General features: G+C 53.2%; 2 protein-coding genes across 3 annotated transcripts in view; both read left to right on the top strand.

The window, feature by feature from the left end:
- Window positions 1-27194, top strand: part of NCAPG2 (non-SMC condensin II complex subunit G2) — a gene marked incomplete at its 3' end in the record, with an annotated part of 275587 nt that overhangs the window by 12686 nt on the left and 235707 nt on the right. The window lies entirely within an intron of this gene.
- Window positions 1-27194, top strand: part of VIPR2 (vasoactive intestinal peptide receptor 2) — a 66581-nt gene that overhangs the window by 12600 nt on the left and 26787 nt on the right. For both annotated transcript variants that reach the window (XM_082632202.1, XM_082632203.1), the window contains exons 3-4: window positions 8435-8542; window positions 12009-12106. In XM_082632202.1, coding sequence (XP_082488328.1) covers window positions 8435-8542; window positions 12009-12106 — 206 coding nt within the window. The remainder of the gene's footprint in view (window positions 1-8434; window positions 8543-12008; window positions 12107-27194) is intronic.

The following is a 27194-nucleotide window of genomic DNA, read 5'->3' as shown; positions in this document are numbered from 1 at the left end:
TCGGGCAGCCGTGCTGGCCGGGACCCTGACCGCAGGCACTAGGTTCACTCAGCTCACTTTGGAGGACGTTTTGATGTTTGGGGTTTATTGGATTCAGCATATTATTTAGATAGTTTCAAACTGGATCTCCATATGTTCCTTTGAAAAATTCTTTTGCTCAGTTAACAGCTTTGGTTAGTTCTGGGTTTTGAGTCTTGGTTTAACATTAGTTCAAGTCCCAAAATATGACTCCCACCAATGGAATCCGTCTGAACTGAAGTAAAACTTTGCTACTTCCATATTCAAAGTTCCAAAGTGATTTGATTGAGGTGCCGTCTGGTGGCATTGTCCCCCCAGATGGCCTTTCCCAGGCCTTGGTTCATAGTTAGCCTCTAGCCCACCAAGGGTGGGATCATTGTAGCACCCTAGTTAGAATATTGGGGTGTCCAGGAGTTGTCTGAAGAATGAGTTCACCGAGAGCCAGAAGGTCCTTCCCGACTCTGAAGTTCTCTGGTCTTTTTTTTTTTTAATTTATTTTATTTTATTTTTTATTTTTGGCTGCGTTGGGTCTTCGTTGCTGTGCACGGGCTTTCTCTAGTTGCGGTGAGTGGGGGCTACCCTTCGTTGCGGTGCATGGGCTTCTCATTACGGCGGCTTCTCTTGTTGCGGAGCACGGGCTCTAGGCGCACAGGCTTCAGTAGTTGTGGCGCACGGGCTTAGTTGCTCCGCGGCATGTGGGATCTTCCCAGACGAGGGCTCGAACCCATGTCCCCTGCATTGGCAGGCAGATTCGTAACCACTGAGCTGCCAGGGAAGCCCTTCTGTGGTCTTTTTAATGACCCCCCAGCTGGCCCTCTGCCCCAAAGCTCTTGTTCACCAGGCAGAGCCCTGGCACTTATTTAAGGGGCTCACAGGGTGATGACAGGTGGAGTGAGAAAACATGACATTTCTTCTTAAAGTGCTTTTTTCCTGTTCAGAGATGTCCAGCAATTAGTGTGGCCTGAACCACCCCAGACGGAAGCACAGGGAACAAGAGCAGCCGTGACGACAGATCCTGTTCCCGAGGCACCGCCCAGCCAGTGCGTGGCCTCTCCATCCTGGGCCCAGCAGTGGGCTCTCGGACCCCACAGCGGGGAGAGCAGCCCTCACCAGGGGCTCCAGGCTCAGGGGCCCCTTGGGGCCACATTCCACCCAGGAGGTGCAGATGGATCGGTGATGTTCCATCCTGCCCACCCCCAGGCCGAACCCAGTGCTGCCAGGGACGGCCGAGGGAGAAAGTGGCCTGGCTGGGCTGGGCCCCCACTGTGTGTCTGTGCCCCACCCAGCCCAGCCCACAGCACGGAGGCGCTGTGGGCAGGGCAGGGGAGCCTCCGGCAGCTCAGCCGAGCTCCGTTCCATGCCTCGTTTACTCGTCTGTGCGCTGAGACTGGGGACACCCCGGGCCTGTGGGTTTGGGGGATGAAATGAGCTCATGAGGACGGGAGCGGCTCCGCTGCTGCTGCCACTGCCCCTCCAGGGTAGCGCTTTCCTCAGTGGGCTCGAGGGATGCACTGGTCATCGGCACTACCTTCTGGGTCTGTGGAGGTGCTGGGGGCCGTCGGGTGGGGCGTCCAGGGATGCCCGGCCCTTCGGCGGCGGCGTGAGACCGGGAGGCACCCCGCCGGTCAGACGGGCCTCCCTGTGCCAAGCAGGCCCCTGACGAGCCGCCCGGTGGGCTCACCAGCACTCACCTGCCCTGCACGGGAGGAAGCCAGGCTTAGCGAGGTCGGGGCTGTGGCCTGGCGAGCTGTGGGCTTCGAGCCCACCCTCCTTCCCGTGCCAGGTAGGGCGTGGCTGCCATGAGCCCCTGAGCGGTTCAGCACCACCGCAGGGACGGGGGTCAGCCTGGGTCTCTGGCGCAATGGCCTGGGGTGGGGCACGGGAACTTTCTAACAAGCCGCCAGGGGCTGCTGCTCTGGGGCCCCATCAGCGCCCGCACTCGTAATCCTTGAGGTCCCGTCTAGCGCCTGAGACTGTGGGTCTCAGCCCTGGGTACACGTTGGAACCTCTAAGAATCTTAAAAACCGAGAAGTGCTGTCCGGGGGAATCAAAGCGGAGCCCTGGGTGTGGGTACTGACAGCGGGCCCCGGGGGCATGTAGGAAGGAGCCGGGCACACCCTCCACTGCCGCTTGGCTGCCCCATCACCAGCCTGGGCTGAGGGTCACTGACCTGCCCTCTGACGGGGTCGTCCACGGGGCACACGAGGTGCTGCTGGTCAGGTGAGCCTTGGAGACCGCGTCGTTCTGGCCACGGCAAATTCTATACAAGGAGTTACCCGGGAGCAAGAAGTGCCATTTCCCTGCTTTCTCTCGAGCAGGGCTAAAAAAATAAAAAGCAAATCAAAATCTCCATAATGAAGGGACTTGGCCTGGAGGGTGTGCTCGTCATGGTGGGGAGGCCAGGCGAGCTGAGCTGACCCCAAACTGAGGCCTCTGCGTGGCTCTTCCTGCTGTCGAGTAGCAGCCGCTGTTCAATGTCCCTCGCCATCTCCCCTTGTGTCGTCTTCACACTGACCCCTGCACTCGGCCGCCTGCCCACCGGGGTCGGAGCCGGGAGACAGGAGAGGAGGTGATGGGTCCTTCCTCCCATCTCGCTGCGCCTGTGCTCACCTGTTCACTGACATAGGCGTGGCTGATGCACAGAAGCGCCTGGAAACAAGTAAACGGTGTCCAGCGCTGTGTCCACCACAACCAGGCAGTTGAAAGTCCTCTGACGGGACTGGACTGGGCTTCGCTGGAGCTCCGGCTTCATCACCGGGGGCAGAGGAAGTGGCATTGTGAGACCTCCACCCCAGGAGCTGCAGCTTGAGGGGTGTTTGCCCACCCAGTGATGAGGTCCCACCAGCCCATCACAGAGGAGGACAGATGGACCAGGTCAGCAACTGCTGTCTGCGGGCCGGGGACCCAGTGACCAGCACGGCTCTGACCTTGGAGCCCAAGAGCACTTCCTGGGCTTCCCTGCAGCTTCTGATTCTGGAAGAAGCTTTGCCACTTATGACTTCAAATTTAAAATAAACTTTTGAATGGAAGGTGTTATTGGTAATGTTAGCTGTTGCCTGGCCTCGTACGTTAGTGCCAGAAAGTTTTCTTTCTCCTTTTCCTTTCCCCATGCCTGCTCCTGCAGCACCTCCCCCACGCTCCATCTTGAGCAAGGTGACCCAGGGGATGAGGCCTCCCACCACTGGATGCCCAGGCGCTGGTCCGCCCACCCTCTCCTCGCAGGCCGGGCTGCAGGAGCGGAGACCCCTCCCTGGAGCTCCTGGCCGCGGTGGGAAGCACCTCCATCACACTGTGTCCATTGTCGAGAGTCAAGCCTGCCTGGGTTCCTCCACTGTCCCACTGCTGTGCTGTCTCTCTCTGTGTGTCGGTGTTGGTAGGGGACTGGATTTCTCTCTTGGTAAAAATGTGGACAGATCGGAGCACAGCCACTGCTGGGGATGCCCCAGGAACCTCACCCAGAGAGGGCGGCAGACCACGTCAGTCGTGGTCACAGCCTCACCTGAGACATCAGCCCTGCATTCGCTGGATGAGTGCTCAGAGCCATCCTTTGTCTGCTTGCGCATCTGGACTCAGTTCATGCCTCTGGCTCTGTGTCCAGGGCTTTCATCATAAAACACCTTGAACGTGGAAGACTGGAGTAGTAGGAACACATCTCCCCATGTCCCAGGAGGTCACAGAGGGCCAGTGGGGACAGTGGTCTTCCCGGAGAGGACAGTGACAGCAAGACGGGTTTTGGCCCCAACCTCGCTCTGCAAACCCAGAGCAGGAAACACAATGTTTGTAAAAGCTCTGCCCTAGACGAAGTGTAACACCTAAGTAGTGACTCACCTGATTTTCTTGAAAACGAATTGCTGTTTATATCATTGAAATAATGAGAAAATAAACCCGGGACTCAAAGCAACACGTGTACCATCGTCTATGAGAGTATGACTTGCCCAGGGATATTTTGGAAAGAGAGTTGGTTTTTCGGGTACAAGTTTCTTTTCCATGGTGGTCGGTTCCTCCCCCTTCATGAGACTGCATCGGGCCAGGTGAACTGCAGCTGTCTCCTCTGAGTTCCAGAATATTGACAGGCACGTGTTCTAATAGCAGCCTTTCCTGAGCACAGCTCATCCATGTCCTGAGTATGTTCCATTCAAGTTGCCGTGAAGTTTAAGAAATGTCTGGAGGTTGCACTGTGCCTAAGACCAGTTTTTCTGAACCTTTTGATCTAGAATGTTCCTTTCAGGGGACTAAGCTGTCTTCCCAAGGGAACTTAGGAAGCCACCCCCGCCGGTTTACGCTGGGCTCCTATGCACTCTTTTCCTGCGAAGTCTGGCGGTTGGTTCACGGAGGCACCTCGGTCAGGCCCTGGTCGGGGCTCCTCCGCCACCTCCTCTCTGCAGCTTCTGGGACACTTTGCCAAGTTTACAACGTGTCAGTGCCTCCCAAGTCTGTTACTCACCCAAGTGCTAAATTAAACAGTATGGAAGCTGAGGAGTACAAAAAAACACTTGTTTCTGGGAAAATCAATTTGTGTGCTTTGGAAAAACTAAAAAAGTGAGTTGCTAAGCAGCCGTAGGGTTGGAGGTGAGAATGGCGGCTAGGATCGATTCTGGAAACCTAGCTTTGCGGGAGCCTGAGTCAGCCCGCTTTCAGTGCTCTGAGGTTGGAAATCACAGAGGACAGGTCAGAGTGTGATTTACACAAGAAGAGCAAAGAGGAGCCCAGTCAACAAGCCCACACGCAAAGGAAAGGCTTTGGCTGTGTGTTCTGTGTTGAAGTAATAGAAGCACACTTTGTGTTTCAACTAATGGCAGATATTTAAGGCATTAAGCACCTACCGTGCTTTTCAGTTCCCCAAGCCACTGAGCCCCACTTTGGATAAGAGACCTCCTCCTCCTTGTTTTGGGTTTTGAAAGACGGAGAAGATTTGTGTGATAAGTGATAAATAAATTTTTACCAAAAAATTCTCATTCTCATTTATAATTTATTCATAAAATATTTCAGGTAATTTATATGGCCATTTTTAGCTGAAAAACCATGACCTGAAGAAAGTTGCATCTGTTTGGGCTAATTTACCCCCAGCAATAGTTTATGTACAGTAATGATGGGTTTGTTATTTTCTCTCTTTGCTTTGTTTCTTGATAATTTGTAAGAGTGGCTTTTTAGTTTTATTTTTTGCTCGTTTTAGCTACAGCTCGAGGGTGACGCTGTCTGGGATGATGGAAATGTATGTCTGAGCTGTGAGATGAGAGCCACCAGCCACATGTGGCTACTGAGCATTAGAAGTGTGGCCACTGCAGCTGAGGAGCTGAATTTTCAATTGCATTTAACTTCAGTCGATTTAGGCTTAAACTTAACGGCCACATGTGGTAACCTTATTGCAAAATGCAGTTCTAGGATTTTCTCTTCTTTATTTTAGCGAATCTGTTTAGTTCACTTTATCTATTGTTTTAGCTAAAGCACTAATATATTGTTGAAGCATGAAGGTGACAGCAAGTGCCCAGTAGGTTCCTGGGTTGGGCTGTACGCTGCGCTTAACCGTTTCTAATAATAGCTACTTCTTTTAATAAATGGTCTTTGCTATGTTAAGGCAGTCTCGGTATTTCGTTATTCTATTTAGAGCTTTTAAAAATTAGGAATGGCTGCTGAATTTCGTCAAGTAACTTTTCAGTCTATTGATGTGAACAAAATTTTCCTCTTTGCAGACTGAGCCTTGATTTTATTATCACCATCTCAAATATCTAGGTTGCTACCAGAGTGTAACAAAAATAAATTCTCACGCAGACCCTGCTTGCCTCACCCATGCCACTTTTTCTCATGCAGTCTAGACTATTCACCAGTTTTCAAACAAGCCTTTTCTCCCCGGTTTGCCTTAGCTCCAGCTGAACTCTGTTGGGAGTGGCCCCCGCCTGTCCGCTCTCTCCCCTTTCTCCAAGCTGCCCCCCTGCCCCGCCCGCAGAGTCCCATCACGCTTGTGGTTTACGCTGTTATGATCACACTTGACCCTGTAACAGTCCCAGTCTCCTTTCCAGTGTAGCTCTGTGTTATTCCTGGAATTCTAAGTTATTTTTCCATGTCTCTATCAATCATTAGCATCAACTTTGTACCAGAACAATGGCAAGACACTCGCGATGATGTAGTACACAGGGTGGTCACCAAGTGCTGTTCTCGGAGCCACTCCTGCGCCCTCCGTCCCCTGCCAGGCAGCCTGGTTGGTCCAGGGCTCCCTGGTGCTCCTCCAACAGAGCTTCCAGAAACACCCAGCAGGGCAGGGAAGTCTGGAGTTCTCAGAGTTCAGAATTCAAACTCGACGTGATTCTCCCAAACGTAGGCCACCTGTGCCCTTTAAGGGCACCCCCATTGCTCACCTCCTGCGGGCTGGGCTGCCGCCCCCTTTGCTCCACCTGAATCTTTAACACACATACGTGCTGTCTGTCTTCCGTTTTATGACATCTCTAGGAACTGCCATTTCAAATTTCTCAACTGCCATTTTTTTTTTTTTTTTCTTTTGCGGTACGCGGGCCTCTCACTGTTGTGGCCTCTCCCGTTGTGGAGCAACAGGCTCCGGACGCGCAGGCTCAGCGGCCATGGCTCACGGGCCCAGCCGCTCCGCGGCATGTGGGATCTTCCCAGACCGGGGCACAAACCTGTGTCCCCTGCATTGGCAGGCGGACTCTCAACCACTGCGCCACCAGGGAAGCCCTCAACTGCCATTTTCATGAGACTTGGGAAATGGAGCAAGAAGCTCGTATGTCCCCAGTTGTCTGTCTCTTGCCCGCATCGCATAGGCACATCCCTCCTTACCACCCTGCTCATCCGTACACTCCCAGGCCTGCAGGCTGCACTGCCCACCGGGCTGGAGCTGTGTTTCTAGTGATGTCTTTGTCCTTGATGATGTGTTCTAAGTAATTTTTCAAAAAGCAACATTTTCTTTAAATATGTAAGAATGTTAATATAGTATGAATTTATGTACTCAATCTTCGGTAGGTAATTCAGTTTTTAGGATGAATGTATTTTCATTTTATTTTAAAAAGCCTTTAGAGGGCTTCCCTGGTGGCGCAGTGGTTGACAGTCCACCTGCCGATGCAGGGGACACGGGTTCCTGCCCCGGTCTGGGAAGATCCCACATGCCGCGGAGCGGCTGGGCCCGTGAGCCACAACTACTGAGCCTGCGCGTCCGGAGCCTGTGCTCCGCAACGGGAGAGGCCGCAGCAGTGAGAGGCCCGCGTACCGCAAAAAAAAAAAAAAAAAAACGCCTTTAGAAAGTATTTTCATGGTTTTTTTGTGTGTGTTTTTAGGCACACCGTGCGGCATGCAGGATCTTAGTTCCCCAACCAGGAATTGAACCCAATCCCCCTGCAGTGGAAGCGCGGAGTCTTAACCACTGGACCACCAGGGAAGTCCCTATTTTCATCCTTTTTTTTGCAAAACTTGGTTTGTAGCCAACTTTTCATTACCTCTGTTCTTAGAAGTAAAACATTTCCGTGGTCAAACCAAAAATGCATAACTCAATTGATGTGTGTGCACAGTTATTGTACAGGTGTGGGTGGCGTGTCAGAGAGCAGAACTGTTGTTTCTTTCTTTGTTTTAATTGAGGCTAGCACCCTGCTCCTCCAATACTGAAGTTTAAATGAAGTATAAAAGTTTAGAGGTCACAAAATATAGTAGAAGCACCTTGGACTTGTGATAAAAATTTCCTGGGTTCAAACGTGGATTCATTTACTGTCTGTTTAATGTTGAGAGGCCCCTGGACCATTCAAACCTCAGTGCTCTTTGTCGGTGAGATGATTAATACAGTGTTGGTATGAATTACCGTCGTGGGGTGGTTATTAAACCAAATAAGAGATCTGAAAAGTGTTTTAAGCTATAACATTATGCCAATTAAGTTTTGATAACTCCATGAGGGTAACCTAAGATTTCACCGCTAATAGGTCGTCTTGACTGCTGAGATCAACTAAATCTTTTCAAGTATTTAAATTTGCAAATTGTCCTTGAAGTCAGAATCCATAAACGTACAAGTGTATGTGCATCTAGGGGACCCTTACCTCTAAGACTTACACAATACCCAGTGTTGCCCATTTTATCACATGGGGGGTGGGGGGGGAAGCACTTCAGGAGGAAAAAGTAACGATTCTACTACAATTCAAAAGTGCGCAGTGCATGCTGGGTTCCTCAGAAACGTTCTACCACAGATCTGCTTATTCCTCCAGAGCTGATTACAATGAACCCATGCCAAGTATATTCTCAATAATATCGTGGTGCGAGTTTCACAGAAACATAATTTGCAAGATAATTACCTAATTAACAGGCTTTCTATTTGAAAGGCTTCTGAGCAGATGCGGTCCCACCACCCTGGGCACCCCACGCGTGGCCTGAGGGTGCTGCCCTTGTGGTGGGCAGAGGGCCTTGCTCACCCCCGTCTCCCCTCCAGGCTGCAGCGGCGTCTGGGACAACATCACGTGCTGGCTCCCCGCAGATGTCGGCGAGACTGTCACGGTGCCCTGTCCAAAACTGTTCAGCAATTTTTATAGCAAACCAGGTACTGTCGTCTGTGTTGTTTCTGAGCTTTGCGGTGGGGTGCATACGAGGGGCCGGCTTCTCCATGAAGGCACAAGAAGCAGGGCGTCGGTTTCCTTGGCCCAGTGAGTCAGAGAGTGGCTGTGCTGAGCTGGCCTTAGAGACTGGGAGCACAGAAGCCTTCCTGCCAGGTGGTCCGCCCTACAGCACACACGGTGGGGCAGACAGGAGACCCTGGGCAGGAGCCAGACACACAGATGCCCAGCGCAGACGAGGGACCGCGGCACCAGGCAGGGAGAGAATAGAAACACCTGCTGCACTTGGGCACCGTAACCCTCAGAGAGCGTCCTCCAGGGTGTCCCTTCCCGGCCGGGAATGCACTTTCTCCTTCACAGGAATCATCTCCTTTCCTGGACCAACTCTCTGGGTTCTCAGCCCCACCCTTGACCCGGCCCCCTGTCACCTGAACACCTGCAGTCGCAGAGCTTCCCGCCTCAGAAGGTGCTGACCGGGATGGGCCGCCCCCTCCTTCCGGGGCTTGCTCTGCACACAGGCCCTGGAAACCCAGATGTTCGAGAAATAAACCTGTTTTTTATAAAAAGTTATAAGTGGGAAATTGGGGGGGTCTCTCTACACATCGGTGCGTGTTGTCATGGCAACCAGCACCTTGCTTTGCTGTCCCCATGCGGGTGAGCCCTGGGGCCCACGTGAGGTCCCCCTGAGCCGGGCTAGGAAAGGGGATGTGAACAGGCGGGTGGGAGACTCTACCTCTGTGGGAGGGGAGAGCTGGGGGACTGGGCACAGTTTTGAGAGCAGGTCTTTGCAAGGGACAGTATCAAGCCATCAAGTAGAGGAGGGCCAGGTTCCAGGACTCGGAGATTTATTCTGACAAATTGGAGCCTTAGGGCATCATGGATGCCTTCAAGTATTAGTGTTCTCTCAACTGGGGAGAAGGCGCCTGTGCTCTGCGTCCAACAACGACACGGCCAGGAGCCCGTGCCCTCGGCCAGGCAGCCCAGTTCTGAGTTCTGCTCCCCGTCCTCTCCAGAAGCCACTTGGCCAGTCCCCAGAGGGCTGCGAGGGCCCTGGCCCGCCCCTGACTCGGAGCCTGAAACAGCCCTCAATGGGAGCACATCCGGTGGACGGGCCGCAACCTGGAGCCTGCGCATCACTCCTGCTTCGGCCCAAGCCAGGACCCTCCTGACAGGGTCTGAGCCCAGGTGGCCGTGCTCAGGGCCAGACGTGTGACTGTGGCCTTTTCAGGACAGTCACACTCAAACATGCACTTAAGGACCGAGGACAGGAGTGTGCAATCAGCTTTAGGGAGCTGGGGTGGGGCTGCCTACACCACCGTGCTGAGGCCCCAACACTGCAGCTCAGTTGGGGCTGTGGTGGGGAGAGGCATGGAGATTGCGGGGGTCCTCACAACAGGTGACCAGACTTCTGAGTCCTAAGCTGTGCCCCACTTTTGTTCCCAGGTCCCTCTCTCACCTCCATGCCTCCCCTCACTTCCCTGCCCTCTCCCTCATCCCCCAGATCCTTCCCTCCCCCCTGACCCCTCTCCCTCACCTCCCACGCCCTTCTCCCTGAGCTCCTTGGCCCCGCTCTCACCCCTTTGTCCATCTCTCACATCCACAACCCGTCCCTCACCTCCCTGACCCCTCCATCACCTCCCCAGCCCCTCTCTTGACTTTACCGTCTCAGGCATTTCCTGGAAGCCCACCTTCCACTTTTGCCTAAGGTTTCACTGAGGAGTGTGAAGCCAGGCAAGATGACAACCCTGTGAGTGAGTCTTGACTTCATCGGATGAGGTTTATTTAAATGTCTTCTTTCGTGTTTGCCATATAAGAAGTGAGGAATGGCCAGCTCAGCACTCCTTGCCCTTCCACAGAGCTTAGGGTACAGGTCCCAAGAGCAGGTAGGTAGGAGTTGACTGCCCAGGTCTGACACGGGCACCTCGCTTGTAATCTGTGTAGCTTTGGGCGGGTGACCCAGCTTCTTTAAACCTCAGGTTTCTCATCTGTAAAACGGGATCATCAAAGGGCCTCCTCACGTAGCTGTCAGGATTGCATGAATTAAATACGGAAGAGCCGGGCGGAGCCAGTGAGCCCTGCGCTGCCGACCAGTTGTTCTTTCTTGTTCTCGACCCTGACGGGCAGGTCATTCTCTTCTGTGGGCCTCAGTCTCCCTTCTGTAACGTGGGGCAGGGGAGCCAGACCTCAGCAACCTTGCCCCTTTCAGGGCTCTGTCTTGCCCACAGCACTGCAGTCCCTGTGCCCGAGATGCCCACAGGCCCCCTGGGGGCTGGAGCGGGAGGTTTCGGGTCTGGAATCAGAGAACCCAGGGGGTGGCGGTGCGGGAGTGAGGCTGGGCCGGGAGAGCCCAGGTGCTGTTTTCCAGGGCTTTGCTGAAACCGACCCAACCCACTTCCTCTCCAGTGGACTGGGGCCTGGACTCCCCCAGCCTCTCTCCCCGCGGCGAGCAGAGTGGCTTATGCTTATCTCCTCCCCAGCGTGGATGCGCTGTGCCGTTGATTCCACCTGATTCATCAGTCAGAGCAGGTGAACAGCTGGGCTGCCCTGGGGTAGAAGAAATGAGGGACTTTTCATCACAAAACTCAGTTGTTGCTGACCCTCAGAGCCTCACTTTTCCATCTATAAAATGGGAACAGTGATGCCACCAAGTGTGCAAATAAAAAGAGATGGTGTGAGGAAACGTTTGCTATTCTGAAAGCCCTGGGCCTGTGGTCCCAGCAGGAAGCAGAGACGGCAGGGCCAAAGTCACCGCGCCAGCCTGGGTCCGAGCTCCCGAAGCCCACCCAGCAGGTCCACCCCCTTCCCCTCACCACCCCGTGTGTCATCTGCTAAAGACGCCTCTTCCTGTGCAGGGGACCCTGCATTGCTGAGTCTGACGTGCAAGTTAGGTTCTTAGGAGCAAACAGTGGGGGTGTAAAATCAAAGCTGCCTTTATTTCCTGCCACGCAAATCTGACGTCCACGGTCTTTCCTGCAACCACAGTGGCCAGTGGTGCCTGCCCTGGCTGCTCCGGTCACTGTGCCTCGGGGCAGCGAGGTGAGGACTGGCCCAGGGGAGCGGGAAAGCACAGGGCAGAGCAGGGCAGAACGGCCAGGGTCTGCCTACGACGCCTCTCATTGTGGGCTTCCGCCCCGCTCCGTAGCGAGTAGAACACACCGGCACCTCTGTCCCAACATAACTGCCCCCGACACCGCGCCCGTGCTTTGGCGCAGAATCCACTCCCTCCAGCCGCCAAGGCCCCGGGGCTGCAGGGGCCGCTGCCCAGGCTTCGTGGGTGAGGAGGCCAAGGAGGGGGACGCACCCTGAGCAGCAGCTGCCCCGGGTTCAGGCCCGGGCCCCTCGCCGGCCCCAAGGGAGAGGGAGCCTCTCAAGCTGGCGTAGGTGCAGGCGGGGGCCCTGGCCACCCAGGCCAGTCCTGACGTGCAGATCAGACACCTGGCCTTTACCTTCCAGGAAACATAAGCAAGAACTGCACCAGTGACGGGTGGTCAGAGACATTCCCGGATTTCATGGATGCGTGCGGCTACAATGACCCCGAGGATGAGAGCAAGGTAAGGGCTGCGTGGGCCTCCCTTTCTGGTCGTTTTTCCGAGGTGCCTGGTAAACCGCGACCATTTGCTGCTCCAAGCCTAACTCAGGTGTTCTTCCACTTCTGGCCAAATCCCGCCAGGTCCCTGGTTTCAGTTCAGCCGCATGGCCTTTGGAATTTTGTGCTGGTTCCGTAGTGTTGGAGCTGGAAAGGCTGGTGTTCTCCACCTGCTGTGCTGTATCTGGAAGGTGACACCGAGAGTGGCTCTACCTGCCGAACTGAGCTTAGCCAGTGTCCCTTCTGCCACGAGGGTTTCTTTATTCCCTTTAAGGTCTTGCCACCCGTGGGCTGTTGAGAAGCCATGCGGCTGTTCTCTTAGCCCTGAGCCGGCAGTGGGGATGGAACCAAACTTGGAGCATCTCTGCAGACTTAGAGCCCGTGTCGCTGGTGTGGGCTGCCCAGGCTCGGCTGGCCGCTGGTGCCTCTCTCAGGCCGTGGTGGGGACTTGGCGTGGGGCAGGCATAGTGTGAGGAGAGCCCTTCTCCGGAAATGTGATCCTTTAAGCGGTGAGCACCCTCAGCCCGGCACCCACACCTGGCCGTGCCCCGTGGTGGGGTCTGTTTTGTTTGCCACTGGGAAGCCAGGTCAGTGTCTCCCCTTGAAGCCCATCGCTCGCCCTGTGACCCCGTGTGGACGGGTAAGGGCCTTGGGAGCCGGGAGCCGGGCTGTTTCAGACGTGCTCCCTGACGATGGGTGTGAGGCCCCAGGGAGAGCCTGCCCCCCACGCCTGAGCCCACAAGGTGCGGGCAGACCGTGTCTGTGACGCCGAGGCCCACCTCCTGCCCCCCGCCCATGCCACCTCACCTCCGCTGTCCCTGGGTCCTGCCCCCAAGTGAGGCCCTTAGGGATGTGGCCGTCCCATCACTTTTCCTGGGTAACGGAGGGACTTTCATTGCCCTCCTCACTAAGAGTTACAATTTAAAGCCGATTCTTTCCTACCAAATTAGTAAACCCTAGGAAAGGAAGTTCCTTGTGTTTTAGCCGGTACCCCTCTAACTGGATGACAAGTGACCTGTCACCAATGGCCAGTGAGGGTGACCACGGTGGTGCAGCTCTGAGCCCCACATCGTGTGCTTCTTACTGATAGACGTACACGATGTGATGTTCTCACGTGTATACAATATGAGATGATTCCCCAGTCCATCGCCTCACAGATTCCCTTTACTTTTTTTATATATATATATAAATTTTGTGTATTTATTTTTGGCTGCGTTGGGTCTTTGTTGCTGCACGCAGGCTTTCTCTAGTTGTGGCGAGCGGGGGCTACTCTTCACTGCGGTGCGCAGGCTCCTCATGGCGGTGGCTTCTCTTGTTGCGGAGCACGGGCTCTATGTGCGAGGTCTTCAGTAGTTGTGGCGCACAGGCTTAGTTGCTCTGCAGCATGTGGGATCTTCCAGGACCAGGGCTCGATCCCGTGTCCCCTGCATTGACAGGCGGATCCTTAACCATTGCGTCACCAGGGAAGCCCCTCCGTTTGCTTTTGGTGAGACACAGAACCTATTCATCTTATCACTGCAGGTTTGTGCTTGTTGACCGATGCCCCCCCATTTGCCCACCCTCATCTCAGTTAGTCTGGGTGACAACCCACTTTACAGATGGAGAAGCTGAGGTTTAGAGAAATGATGTGATGTGGCCAAGGCCCCGCCATTCTGACTAGAGCCAGCCCCTTTGACCCCCTCCTCAGGGACGCTCACAGCCCCCCCCCCCCCGCTCTCCCTACACAGGTGGAAGCAGTAGCAATGGGCCTGGGACACACCTGGGCGGGCAGCCAGGCCAGGGCTGTGCTGACCCTTCCCAGCCATTGTCCCCCCCGTGGACTTGTGCCCCTGGGGCATTCTGCACAAACCCCTTTTGTTCTACGGGATCCCACAGAGAAGGCCCAGCCTCTCCCCATGGGCGTGGCCAAGAGGCGGGTCTCGCGTGGCCCCCCTGACAGCAGCACAAATGGTGAAGCCCCCCCACCGCTGAGCCCGAGGCTCAGGCAGCGTTTAGCCTCCTCCGCCGTCAGCCGTTCCCCCTCCCCCCCGCTCCCTGGAGGACGGGCGTAAATGCCACTGCCCACGCGCTTGCCGGTGGCCGGGTGCGCAGCCGGGTCAGAGGCCACTCGTGGAATCAGGGTCCGAGCACGTTTTCATTGGACAGTGAGGGGATCTAGGTTCCAGACTCATAGCAAACTGCCGTTCAGCTACTTAAATGTGACCAAACCAGGAAACCGTCCTATTGGTGTCTAAGAATAAGACCTTAACTCGTGTAGAATTTAACCCCAGTTTCAGGGCTGTTTCCGTAGAGAAAAGCGTCCCAGGCCCTGTTCTGAAGACCCTGAACTCTGACCAGGGGTGATGACAGCCCCACGGTGGCCGGGACCCTGTCACATCCCACCTGCCTCCCAGGTGGCCCTGCGGGACGGGGGCAGCAGCTGGAGCGTGTCCAGACTTCTGTAGGGGTGGTTGGGGTGGGGCCCCGGCAGCCACCTTCCATCACCCACGTCTCCCTTCTACCTCAGCAGCCAGCCCAGCGTTCGTACCTCCGAGGCCTCAGGACACACGTCAGGGCGAAGAACACAGCGTCCTGAGGCCTCGCCAGCAGCATTCATTCAGAGCCTGTGCTTGTTCCACAAGTAAACATTTCCCAGAACCGTGACGTTCCAACCCTCGGGTTACAGAGAGCCCAGGGTGGTTGTAAAGGACATCGTCGTGGGAACCATGTCAGCTCAGAGCCCATGAGGACAGACCACCTGTGATCTCCTAATGCTTCTCTGTCCGGTGCGAAGAGCTATTTTTGTTCTCAATTAAACATTTCAGAGATTCTGCAGTTATCATGAATGCATATTCCCTGCTAATGGATTAGAAACTCAAAATATTTTAATGTGCAAAGGTGAAGAAAATAACGGCACAAGACCAAAATGAATAATTTTCTTCCTGATTGCAGCTTTCACTGCTCTCACGCTTCGAATTCTCGGTTGTTTAAGGAGTCGCTTGGAAGACGAAAACCGCAGCACACTGAGCTGCCCAGAGCAAGGCCCGGATGGGTCTTCCCCGGGGGGAGGGAGGGAGCGGGCCCTCGATCCACGGGGACTCCTGCTTCCACGTCACTCTTCATCTCATCAGCCACTCTCTTTCTTCCCAGTTGTACGATTTTCATTGCATTTCCTGTGCTCGTGCAGCCAAACTCCGCCCCGGGTGCCAGGTGTGCAACCCTTGTTGGTCTCAAAATTAACTAAGTTCAAGGGAAAAAATTAGCTTCCACAAAAGCCACATACAGTGAGGGAATTGAGAGACAAAGCAGTCGGGAATGGGAGTCCTGTGAAGGAAAAAAGAGTTTGAAGACCCCAGAGGACCCCTTGGACAATGCGGGAGCCGTGATTGCGAAGCTGCTCCTCGTTTGGACCAGGGGAGCCTGCAGAGTCATGGGGGTGGTGGTGGCGGTGGCCCGGGCCTGCGTGTCCTGGTGCAGTGAAACCCTGACGCCAGCCAGGCTCAGCTAGGGGCGCCCCGTCACCACATCCCGCTTTCCATAAAGCAAGGTCTCCCCAGTCTGTGTCGCTCTCCCAGCAAAACCTGCCTCAGGTGTGCGCATCTTCGTCTTAGGCCTTTCTTCTTTCAATCCTTGGATAAAGGGTTTAATCCCATTAAGAGGCTTTCAGGACCCCCCTGCCAAACCCAGACCCACAGGGGCCACACCGGCAGCTCCTCTCCCCCTTTTCCCTTGTCCCAGCCTGCTGAAGCCTGCGGGGGAAGCAGGCCAGCCGGAGACCACGAGCCCCTCTCACTGCCCCCACCCTTATCATGGGAGCCTACAGGTCTCCCGAGCCGAAGAGCCTGTCCTGGCATCAAGGTCTCAGCCTCAAGCGGGCGGTCGTTCCACCTGGTGTTGTCTGCCTGGTCACCTGCCCCACCCAGGCCCCCTGACCCATCATGCCCCAGACCTGGGGGCTCTCCTGACCCGGTGGCTCCTGCTGCAGCCCGTCGGGTAGACCCTGGTGTCCTGACCTCCATCCTCTACCGACGGCTGTCTGGAGGCTTCTGGTCAGAGCGCTCCCTGGCCAGCCTCCCTGCCTAGTGTCCCACCCGCTGCCCAGTGTTCACGCCCCTCTGATCTCCCAGGGATGCTGAGAGTTGGCAAAACATGAAAAGTGCTAGAAATGAGCACCCATGACAAGTCTTGTGGGCCCAGGGTGGTCTCCTTTCCCCTGTTATTGGGAGTCTCCCAGATGAATCTAGAAGGACCCCAGGGCTGTCCCCACTCCATGGCCACCACCCGTGACTCAGTCACCACATAGGATTCTGCGCCCAGCCTGCTGCCCTGCCGCCCTGCCGAAGGACAGCAGCGTCAGTGACACGCAGGCACCCTGTGCTGTGTGGACACACCAAGCAAAGCAGTCCATACGTCTCCTGCATTATGGATTTGCTACTATAGTTCTTAAATAAAGAGCACTTCCGCTAAATTTAGCCAAGAGAACTATTTGGCATTTCAACCTTCCCATGCTTCGAGTGAACACATTTCTTCCATGTTATGCCATATTCCTAAAAATATTTTTGCAGTCTCTTCTCAGCTTTCAGACCATTGCAGTAACGCTTTCCCACTGACCACAAATGTCACCTCCCCAAGGGTCCCCGTCCCTGGCGTGCTCAGTCCTTCCATGTCAGGCGCCCTCGACCTCTCACTCCCAGGCCCTGCAGGACTCCTGATGTCCCCATGTCAGAGGACGGTTGGGCAGGGACATGCTGAGCAGCCTGTGGGAGGTGGAGGCCAGGAGTGGACCACGAGTGGAGCACCTGGAGGTGCAGGGGGGCCTCACACTCACTTCCGTCGCAGTGGCCGATGGCGTTCCGCTTCCGAACAAGCACCGAGGGCGGTGGCTTCGCTTCAGTTTGCATCAAAGGGCGGGAAGGAGCTTCGCCGTGGTGTTCAGGGGCCCGTGAGGGCCACACTCCCGCGTGGACCGCTCGTCAAACGATGGCAAAAATCCATTTTCCTCTGATCCGTCTGCACCAACAAAGGAGTGCTCCCCACAGGGACTGAAGACAGCGGGGATTGGGTCAGCGGCCGCAAGGCAGGCAGGGCAGGGCCTGGGGGTTCAGGACGGGGGAAGCGGTGCCAGCGGGACCGGGCAGCAGCCGTAACCAGCGCTACACACCACGCCTCCTGCTGACGGTCCAGGCAGAGGTCTGACTGCCGGCGGAAGCGTGATCAGAAGATTCACGAGACAGACACGATTATTAGCCAGTTTCACCTGAACCTGTAAGCGTGACACTTAACACTTGCCCGATAAAGGAGTGAGTCTTTCCAAGGCCAAAGGAGAAACAGGGTGAGGGAGAGGAGGTTAGCCAGGGAATCTACAGAAGCGGGGTAGGTGCCTGTCTCTGGGAGGTTCTCCTACAAGAAAGGAGATGAGGGCACAGAAATTAGGGTCGAATAATGGAGAAAAAGCTCAGGAGCGCGTAGGAAGCAATACAGGTGTCCAGGGAAATACAGAGAAACAACCCGTCTTCAGGGAAGGAGACGCAGGGTGCCTGCGAGGCAGGCAGCCCCAGCCTTGCAGAGGTGAGGGGCCGAGCCACGAGCCCACCCCACTGCGGACACCAGGCCATTTCTGTAAGACAACCATGGGGACCAGCCGTGTCCACAGGGCTGGGGCATCAGGCAGGACTCGGGGCTGGGCCCCAGCAGAGGGCTGGGAGCACCAGGCCGGTCTCAGCCAGGAACAGGTCTCGGGAGGGGGGGTCCGATCTCCCTGATGACCCCCCTTCATTGGGCTTGTACATGACATCCTTGCCTGGGGGAAACAGACATTTGGGGCCCAGGCGGTTGGCAGTCGGCAAAGCTGGGCACACCGGCCGTCCCAGCCAAGCCCTCGAGGTGGGGATGGGAGGGAAGGCACCGTTTCTGGGGCAGGTTGGGGGCAACCAGGACATTCACTGGACAATCCGGTCAGTTTCTCCATGTGACGTACAAGTTCAGGACTAAAAGTTTGTGGTCCTAAGAGATAATTGAAGAAAATATGGAAATTAGCAATATTTGCTTTACTGGGTACTCGCAATCTCTGTTAAAAACCTAGAAAAAAGAAGACAGAGTTTTGGAAAGGTTCACCTACCAATTGTCAGGTTGACACCACCTGTCACATGGGTGTGATTTGGGGAATTTGAGTGGCTGGACATGGCCCTGGAGAGGCCACAAGCCAGGAAATGTGCTGATGAAGGACAAACAGTGGCCTCGTTACTGCAGGTTCCCTTTAACAGTTAGGCTATATTTTCTACTTTCTCAAAAATCAGCAAATACTTTACTCCTGTGTTCAAATAAAATCAAATTTTAGGTCCCCCCCAAAACACTTAAATTTATGCTGTTTGACAAATCATTTCTCAGTGACATTTGCTTCCCACCAGGGACGCTGACAGGACAGCGAGGAAACTTCCCTCTGTCGTGCGTTTCCTAAAACCTGTTTTGAAGCGATGTAGTAGCCGGGATGGTGCAGGGGAGCCGACTGGCCGGGGCGCCCTGTGGCCTCTGCGATCAGCGCGTGGGTGTGCAGCGGGCGTGAACGCGGACACGGCACCCGAGCTGCACACGTGCCCCTCCTCAGCTCGTGGACAGCAAGGCCGGCTTTTCTCAAGGGGGTTGTGCTGTGACGTAGCCTCAGCACTGGTACCAGACCTGGGAGCTTTTGAGTTTTACACAGCTGTCAGCTAACCCGCCGTCTCGGTCCCAGGACGGTTCTCAGGGCACGTCTGCCAGCACAGGCAGCACTGGCGCACGTGACCCAGCCTCTTGCCACCCCTCAGGCTTGCTCCGTCTTTCATGCGTCATGTTTGAAGAACATCGACCTCAACCTCACAGACCTCACAGGCTCTCTGAGGGTTTTGTCTGATGTTTCTAGAATCAGATGCAGGTTGTCTGCCAAAGTTGAGGACGCTTGGTAGCAAAACAAAGGCTCCCAATCCCTCTGTCGGTTGCCTTTTCTTTATCATGAACTCTGGGCTGTAAATAGGTCTCAGTGGGAGAAACTGCTCCAGAAAATCTGTGGATGTTTCTTTGCCTCAGAAACGTCGTATTTGTGTTTTTAAAAGAAAATCCATTTTCCTCTAACACGTTCACACCAACAAAGGACTGCTCCCCGTAGCGACTGAAAACAGGGGCTCTTTGCCAGCTGGTCACGCGGTCCTGGCGACCGTGCGACAGCTCAGACCCGCACCCCCAGCGCCACCTCCTCTGAGATGTCACCGCCGGGCCCACGGCCAGAGCTGCCAGGTGCCCCGCTCCCAGCTACACAGCAATGCAGCTCTCATGGGAAATCAGCGCTGTGGCGAGTGGGCATCAGTCGTGGTGACCATCCGGACGCCCCCCTCTCCTGCCCCTCCACGAAGTATCAGACACCTTCCCGACGTCTCCGCTTGCGCTCAGGAGAGAGGTGATCTCGGGGACAAGGAGAGCGATGTCACCTGCGTGTCACCCAGACTGGCTGTGACGGGCGCCTGGTTGCTTCCGCCCAGGGCAGTGCCGTCCAGCGCCCTCTGACTTGAGAGCCCAGCGCCCCCCTGGGGTCGGTCCGCTTCCTCAGACGGCCCTGAGGGCTGCAGCGAGACTGGAGGAGGCCCCAGCGCGAAGCCAGCGTGCTTGCGTCTCCCCTTTGGGTTCCTGCAGTGCCTCTGACCGCCCACAGGCTGAAGGGGGCGCCGCCGTCAGCAGGACCTCTGCCCGTCCGCCTGTCCTTGCGTCTACCCGTCCCCTCACCCTCCGCCGCAGCGCTTGTCAGGGCCGCGCGGGCAGCGGAAACCACGCTGAGCGTAGGGATGGGGGGCTCCAGGTCCGCTGCGAAGCAGACTGTGCACAAAGGAGGCTTGACTCAGGAGGACTCGGGTCGTTGGACTTAATAACCTTGAAGATCTCTTCCGTCATAAAAGTGGTTTTCATTGTAAAATCAAACCCAGTCACAGTGAGTCACTTAGGGGCATTTACTAAGAGTGTTTACAAGCTCTTTACATGGATTATCTCATTTAATCCCCCGACAAGCCCATGAGGTAATGCGCTGTTTTTCATCAGCCTTTTATGGTTGAAGGACACTAATCCACAATCTCATCAGTGAAAAGAATTTAAACCACAAGCCCCAGAGTCCCCGCGCTCCCGTCCGCTGTGGATTTTACTCTTGGTTGCGTTAGTCCCGCTTGATGATACCACGGTCTGTGCTTGGGTGTGGAGCATCGTTTCATTTGCCTGTTTGCCATCCGGTCTGTTCTGTGGCGAGGTGCCTGTTAAGGTTTTTGGCCCATTTTAAATTGGGTTGTTTGTTTTCTTATTGTTGAGTATTAAGAGTTCTTTGTATGTTTTTGTTTTTTGGGTTTTTTTTGCGGTACGCGGGCCTCTCACTGTTGTGGCCTCTCCCGTTGCGGAGCGCAGGCTCAGCGGCCATGGCTCACAGGCCCAGCCGCTCCGCGGCATGTGGGATCTTCCCGGACCGGGGCACGGACCCGCGCCCCCCGCATCGGCAGGCGGCCTCTCCACCACCGCGCCACCAGGGAAGCCCTCTTTGTACGTTTTGACTAACAGTCCTTATCGGACGTTCCTTTTGCCGGTACCTCCTCCCGGCCTGTGGCTCGTCTTCCCACCCTCTGGAGTTCTTTCTCAAGGCAGAAGTGTTCGATGCTGTTGGGATCCACCTTATCAACGATTCCTTTCACGAATGGTGGTGCCTTCGGTGCCGTAAAAAGCATCATCAGGGCCTCCCTGGTGGCGCAGTGGTTGAGAGTCCGCCTGCCGATGCAGGGGATACGGGTTCGTGCCCCGGTCTGGGAGGATCCCATATGCCGCGGAGCGGCTGGGCCCGTGAGCCATGGCCGCTGGGCCTGCGCATCCGGAGCCTGTGCTCCGCAACGGGAGAGGCCACAACAGTGAGAGGCCCGCATACCGCAAAAAGAAAAAAAAAAAAAAAAAAAAAAGCATCATCAACTCAAGGTCAGCTAGGTTTTCTCCTGTGTTATCTTCTAGGAGTTTCATAGTTTTGCACTTTACATTTAGGTCTATGACCCATTCTGAGTTAATTTTTGTAAAAGTGTAAGGTCTGTGTCTAGGTTCATTTTTTGCATGTGGATGTCCAGTTGTTCCAGCAACATGTGTTGAAAAGACTGTCTGTGCCCCATTGTATTACCTTTGCTTCTTTGTCGAAGACCAGTGACTATTTACATGAGTCTGTTTCTTTGCTCTATTCTGTTCGTTGACGTGCTTGTCTGTCCTTTCAGCCACACCAGTGTCTTCATTCCTGCAGCTTAACAGTCAGTCTCGTGACTCTGCTCTGGGAGCCCCCAGCTCCTGCTGCCGCCTGTCCCCCCACTGTCCTGGGGCAGCAGTTTGTCCTGTGTCCTCCCTTCTCTCGTGGACCCAAGGAGATGGTTGATGTTCCAGTCCTTTCAGAGTTCTACTCATTGTTAGGATGCAGTGGTGATGTCCACGCTCCTTACATGCAAAACTGACCAATTCCTCTTAAAGGAAGGAAGCTGAAACAGACAAGTAACGTCTCCCAGGGGGGGCGCCCTCTGAGGGAGGGGACACTGGGGTGCGGGTGGACTCTCAGCCCTGCACCTTGGTGGCCTCGTGTTCTTAAACTGACCTGTCACCCCCAGACTCAGGTCCCCCATCTGTATAAGGGGAACGTGGCAAAAGTACTCCGTCTGCTGCTTCACAGGCCGTTGGGAGAAGTGAATGAATTAACTTTTGTGTTATATTTTGTAAATTGCAAAGCACCCGGCACTGTTAGGTTATCATTACAGTCTCCTAAGCAGAATAGGTGAGTCTTAAAAGATATTTGCCAACCACTTTCAGGCAGAAAAATTCAACTCATAACATTGTTGCAAGTGTGACAGTGAGCCTCACTCATCCTGAATCTGAGATGGTGCCTGAGTCTGGGGAGTAGCTTTGATGACCTGCGTGCGCTTTGGACCACATTCCCATGAAAACAGGCTGTCATTTCTGATGGTCTCTAAAACATTTGCTTTAAAACAAAGAAGCCTCAGTCTTCCATTTTTAAGGTGAGAACAGGCACCTCCTTGCACCCAAGACAGAGGCTGTCCCTTGGCCCTGGCGAAGGCTGCTGGTCCACGGGCTCCGAGATCCTTCCGCAGCCCTGCTCCAAAGCTGCCACGAGAAAAGGCCCCGGACTGGCCACTCCACTCAGCGCGCTGTGCTGAGTGAAGCAGACGCTGCCCGCTCGGCCCTCTGCCTGCTGCCACACAGGACATGGCGTGTGTGGGCCCCTGCAGCGCCTTCTCCAAGGAGCCCAAAGACCTGGCCGAGGAATCAGAGCTGAGGTGCTGCCCTGGGAAGTCAGGGAGCCGGGGAGAAGCAGAGTGAGCATCATCCGTGACTAATGTCTCCACGGGGAGCCCAGACGACCCTGTCGCACCGGCCAGCGATGTCACCCGGGTCCCCAGCACTTGGCACATCTCCTCCGGGCCACCCGCACATCCGTGCTGCCCTTTCCACCACCTGCCCTCCGGCCCTGCTCATGCCTCAACCACTCACTCTGAGTTCAGAGTAAGAGACACGGGTCAGCATTTTTCGGGGTCTGTGTTGGTCTTATTTACCCAACAAGACCTACATACCCCAGAGACAGGGGCTGTGCCTTCTGTTCAAGGACCCGCCCTTAGACAGATGCCGGGTAGCAATGGTGGTTTCACTTGCATTCCCTCGGCCCTTCATGCGAAGGTTAATCGTTACTAAAAGGTCTGGGAGAAGCCACTGTTTCCCAGACAGTGATGCATGTGGCATCAGCAGGTTCAGAAGAGAACACGTCAGGGTGTTTCACATCAGCCCAAGAGTGAGGCGACGGGCCAGGCAAGGTTCTAATCAGAAAGTTTCCTGAATCAGGAGCCTCTGGTCTAGCCAAGGGGCTTTCAACTTTTCTTAATTGAAATCCACAGTTAGAAATGCATTTCACACTGTGACCCAACACAAACATTTCACAAAGCCACATTTTCTGTGCTACCTTCTTTAAATGTTGGTTGTTACCTAGGAAATTGATTGCATGACCCACTACTGAGTTATAAATAGGGTTATGGTATAAAAGGTCAGCCAAACCTGGCCTCTCAAGAGAAAAAGGGGAGCTATTAATAGTCACTCCAGGACAGCAGACATAAACCAGGCCTGGCCCAGGCAAACGGAGGCTTCAGTCGCCTAGTTATGACTCAGTGTTTGGAAACAATGGCTGGCCCGCGGGTGTTCCTTGAGAAGGGCTCTGCCGTGTAGCTCCAGGGCGATGTATGATTACGGAAAGTTAGAGCTGGAAGAGGACTTGCACGTCACCCGGCCCCACACACTTGCTGGGGACTAGGAAGCCGCCCTGGGTAACAGCCAGTGGGGAAGGGCCGCCATCTCCTCCCAGGCAGGATCCCCAACGGAAGGCTCAGAGTGGCGGGTCCTGTGCTTGCCCACCGCAGGCCCCTCAGAAGCGTTGAGAAAGGGGAGCATTCCTGACCTGTTTTCCTCGCTGCCTGATCATGTGATGATGGCAACACATATTCAACTACTTTTTTACAAGTAAATCCAGTCTCAAACTTGCGGTTGTAACGTGTGACTGGTTGAGAGCATCTTCCCTGGTAAAACCTCGCGGTGACAGGAATCCTGGTATGTGTGCATCCGTAGTTAGTTCTGTTTTGTGAAGTTTGTGGTGCAGATTATGGATGTTACAGGTGATAAAGAAAATAGGTATTTTCTCCCTTAGGGACTTGATAGTAATTTTACCAGGAACTGAAGACGGAAGGCCCTGTTACAAACCCGTGAACCGCCACTGTTCTCATGTGGTACGTGCGTAACCAGTTCCCGTTTCTGCCCCTCTGATCGTACATGCACTAGTGTGAACAGGAAAGGGGGGACCTTCCAAGAGGAACACATGAGCAGTACACCACCCCCATCTCTTCCCCATTTTTATGTAGTTACTTCAAAATTACCATTGTACTTAATGTACACTCTGCTTGTTTTGTTTTATAAAATATATCATGAACATTTTCTTAAATCAGTCAGTATCCTTCGAAAACAAGATTTTTAAGGGCAGTGTGATATTCTATTTTATGAACATGCTGAATTTACTCAATTGTTCACAAATTAGGTTTTTTCTAATATCTTGTTATTTTAATCAATAAACAAACCTGTGCACAAATCTCAAATTCCTGGTTAAAGGATGTGAAGTAAGACAAGGATATTTTTAATGTTTTTAATTATACTGTCAAACGGCTTTCCAAAAAATGTGCCAATGCATGTTTCCACTAGGAACAGATGTGATGCCCATTTAGCTAATACCTTCACCAGCAGTTTCATATTTTTTCAGTTATCACCAAGTTTATAAAACAAACAAAAATGCTATCTTATTATTTTAGTTGCACCTGGTTCATTGTTAATGGGCTCAGGCTTTTCCTAGGTCGTGGTTAACTTGTTTCCTTTGCCAGCTCCCCTGTTGAGATGTCTTCCTTCCCATCTACCAGGCTTTCCCGAGAATCTGTCATGACAGGTGTGCCTTCCTCCAAGTTGGGTTTTCTTGTTATGCTGCCCACTATGGAAACTCTGAGCTGAGACATCCAGGTAGAGCATTCCTGAACTGGTAGCACTGGGGAGCCTGGCAGATGCAAACACAGGTTCTTCTGGAAGAAAATCCTTGCCCAGGCCTCCCAAATTCCCATAGATCAACCCCAAAGGTGAGCTCACACCTAAATATACAAACTACACAAAGAACCAGTCAGCAGATGACGAACAGTGAAATTACATCCTCGAAACTGGAGACAATGGACTCATCAGGCAAAGAACACAAATAAGTGCATTTAAAATGTTTTGTTAGGGCTTCCCTGGTGGTGCAGTGGTTAAGAATCTGCCTGCCAATGCAGGGGACACAGGTTCAAACCCTGGTCCAGGAAGATCCCACATGCTGTGGAGCAACTAAGCCTGTGTGCCACAACTACTGAGCCTGTGCTCTAGAGCCCATGAGCCATAACTACTGAGCTTGCAAGCCACACCTCCTGAAGCCCACACACCTAGAGCCTGTGCTCCACAACAAAAGAAGCCACTGCAATGAGAAGCCCAGGCACCGCAACAAACAGTAGCCCCCACTTGCCGCAACTAGAGAAAACCTGTGCACAGTGACGAAGACCCAGCACAGCCAAAAATAAAAATAAATAAAATAAATAAATTTATTTTTTTAATGTTTTTTTTTAAAAAGAGGAAATTGAAAATAGCCAAAAATGAGATACTCTAAAAAGGACCTGATCTGGGGGGAAAAAATAGACCTTAAAAAAAAAAAAGAAAATTAAAACATACAGAAATCTGTTGCATTTCTTTACCGTAACAATGAAACATCAGAAAGGGAAAGTAAAAAAAAAAAAAGATCCCTTTAAAAATTGCATCAAAAAGAAAAAAATACTGAGAAATAAGCCTGACCAAGGAGTTAAAGGACTTAAATGCTGAAAACTATAAAACATTGGTAAAGGAAATTACAGATGATTTTTAAAATGGAAAGCTATCCCATACTCTTGGATTGGAAGAATTATTATTGTTAAAGTGGCATACTACCCAAGCAATCTACAGATTTAATGCCATCCCTATCAAATTACCCATGACATTTTTCACAGAACTAGAACAAGTAACCCTAAAAATTATATGGAAGCATAAAAGACCCAGAATTGCCAAAGCAATCATGAGGAAAAAGAACAAAGGGGAGGCATAACCCTCCCAGACTTCAGATGATACTACAAAGCTACAGTAATCAAAACAGCATTGCATTGGCACAAAAACAGACACATGGATCAATGAAACAGAATAGAGAGCACAAAAATAAACCCACACACCTACGGTCAATTAATCTTCGGTAAAGGAGACAAGAATATACAAAGGAGAAAAGACAGTCTCTTCAGCAAGTAGTGTTGGAAAAGCTGGACAGCTGCATGTAAATCAATGAAGTTAGAACACTCCCTCACACCATACATAAAAATAAACTCAAAATGGCTTAAAGACTTAAATATAAGACAGGACACCATAAACCTCCTAGAAGAGAACATAGGCAAAACATTCTCTCATATAAATCAAAGCAGTGTTTTCTTAGGTCAGTCTCCCAAGGCAATAAAAATAAAAGCAAAAGTAAACAAATGGGACTTAATCAAGCTTATAAACTTTTGCACAGCAAAGGAAACCATAAACAAAATGTAGAGACAACCTACGGAATGGGAGCAAATATTTGCAAACAAAGCATCCAGCAAAGGCTTACTTTCCAAAATATACAAACAGCTCATACAACTCAATAACAACAAAAAAACCCCAAACAACCCAATCAAAAAATGGGCAGGGACTTCCCTGGTGGCACAGTGGTTAAGAATCCACCTGCCAGGGCCTCCCTGGTGGCGCAGTGGTTGAGAGTCCGCCTGCCGATGCAGGGAATGCGGGTTCGTGCCCCGGTCTGGGAGGATCCCATATGCCGCGGAGCGGCTGGGCCCGTGAGCCATGGCTGCTGAGCCTGCGCGTCCGGAGCCTGTGCTCCACAACGGGAGAGGCCACAACAGTGAGAGGCCCGCATACCACAAAAAAAAAAAAAAAAAAAAGAATCCACCTGCCAATGCAGGAGAAATGGGTTCAGGTCCTGGTCCGGGAAGATCCCACATGCCATAGAGTAACTAAGCCCATGTGCCACAACTACTGAGCCTATGCTCTAGAGTTCATGAGCCACAACTACTGAGCCCCCATGCCACAACTACTGAAGCCCACGTGCCTAAAGCCCATGCTCCACAACAAGAGAAGCCACCACAATGAGAAGCCTGTGCATCACAACAAAGAGTAGCCCCTGCTCGCCACAACTAGAGGAAGCCCATGCACAGCAATGAAGACCCAATGCAGCCAAAAATTAATTAATTAATTAATTAATTAATTATTTTAAAAAGGGCAGAAGACCTAAATAGACATTCCTCCAAAGAAGACATACAGATGGCCAATAGGCGTATGAAAATATGCTCAACATTGCTAATTATCAAAGAAATGCAAATCAAAACTACAATGGTCAGAATGGTCATCATTTTAAAAAATCTACAAAC

The sequence above is a fragment of the Mesoplodon mirus genome (genome assembly GCF_964341445.2).
Source record: "Mesoplodon mirus genome assembly, chromosome: 9".
Classification (NCBI taxonomy): domain Eukaryota; kingdom Metazoa; phylum Chordata; class Mammalia; order Artiodactyla; family Ziphiidae; genus Mesoplodon; species Mesoplodon mirus.
The sequence above is the reverse complement of the archived record's forward strand: the minus strand, read 5'-3'. Positions and strand labels throughout refer to the sequence as shown.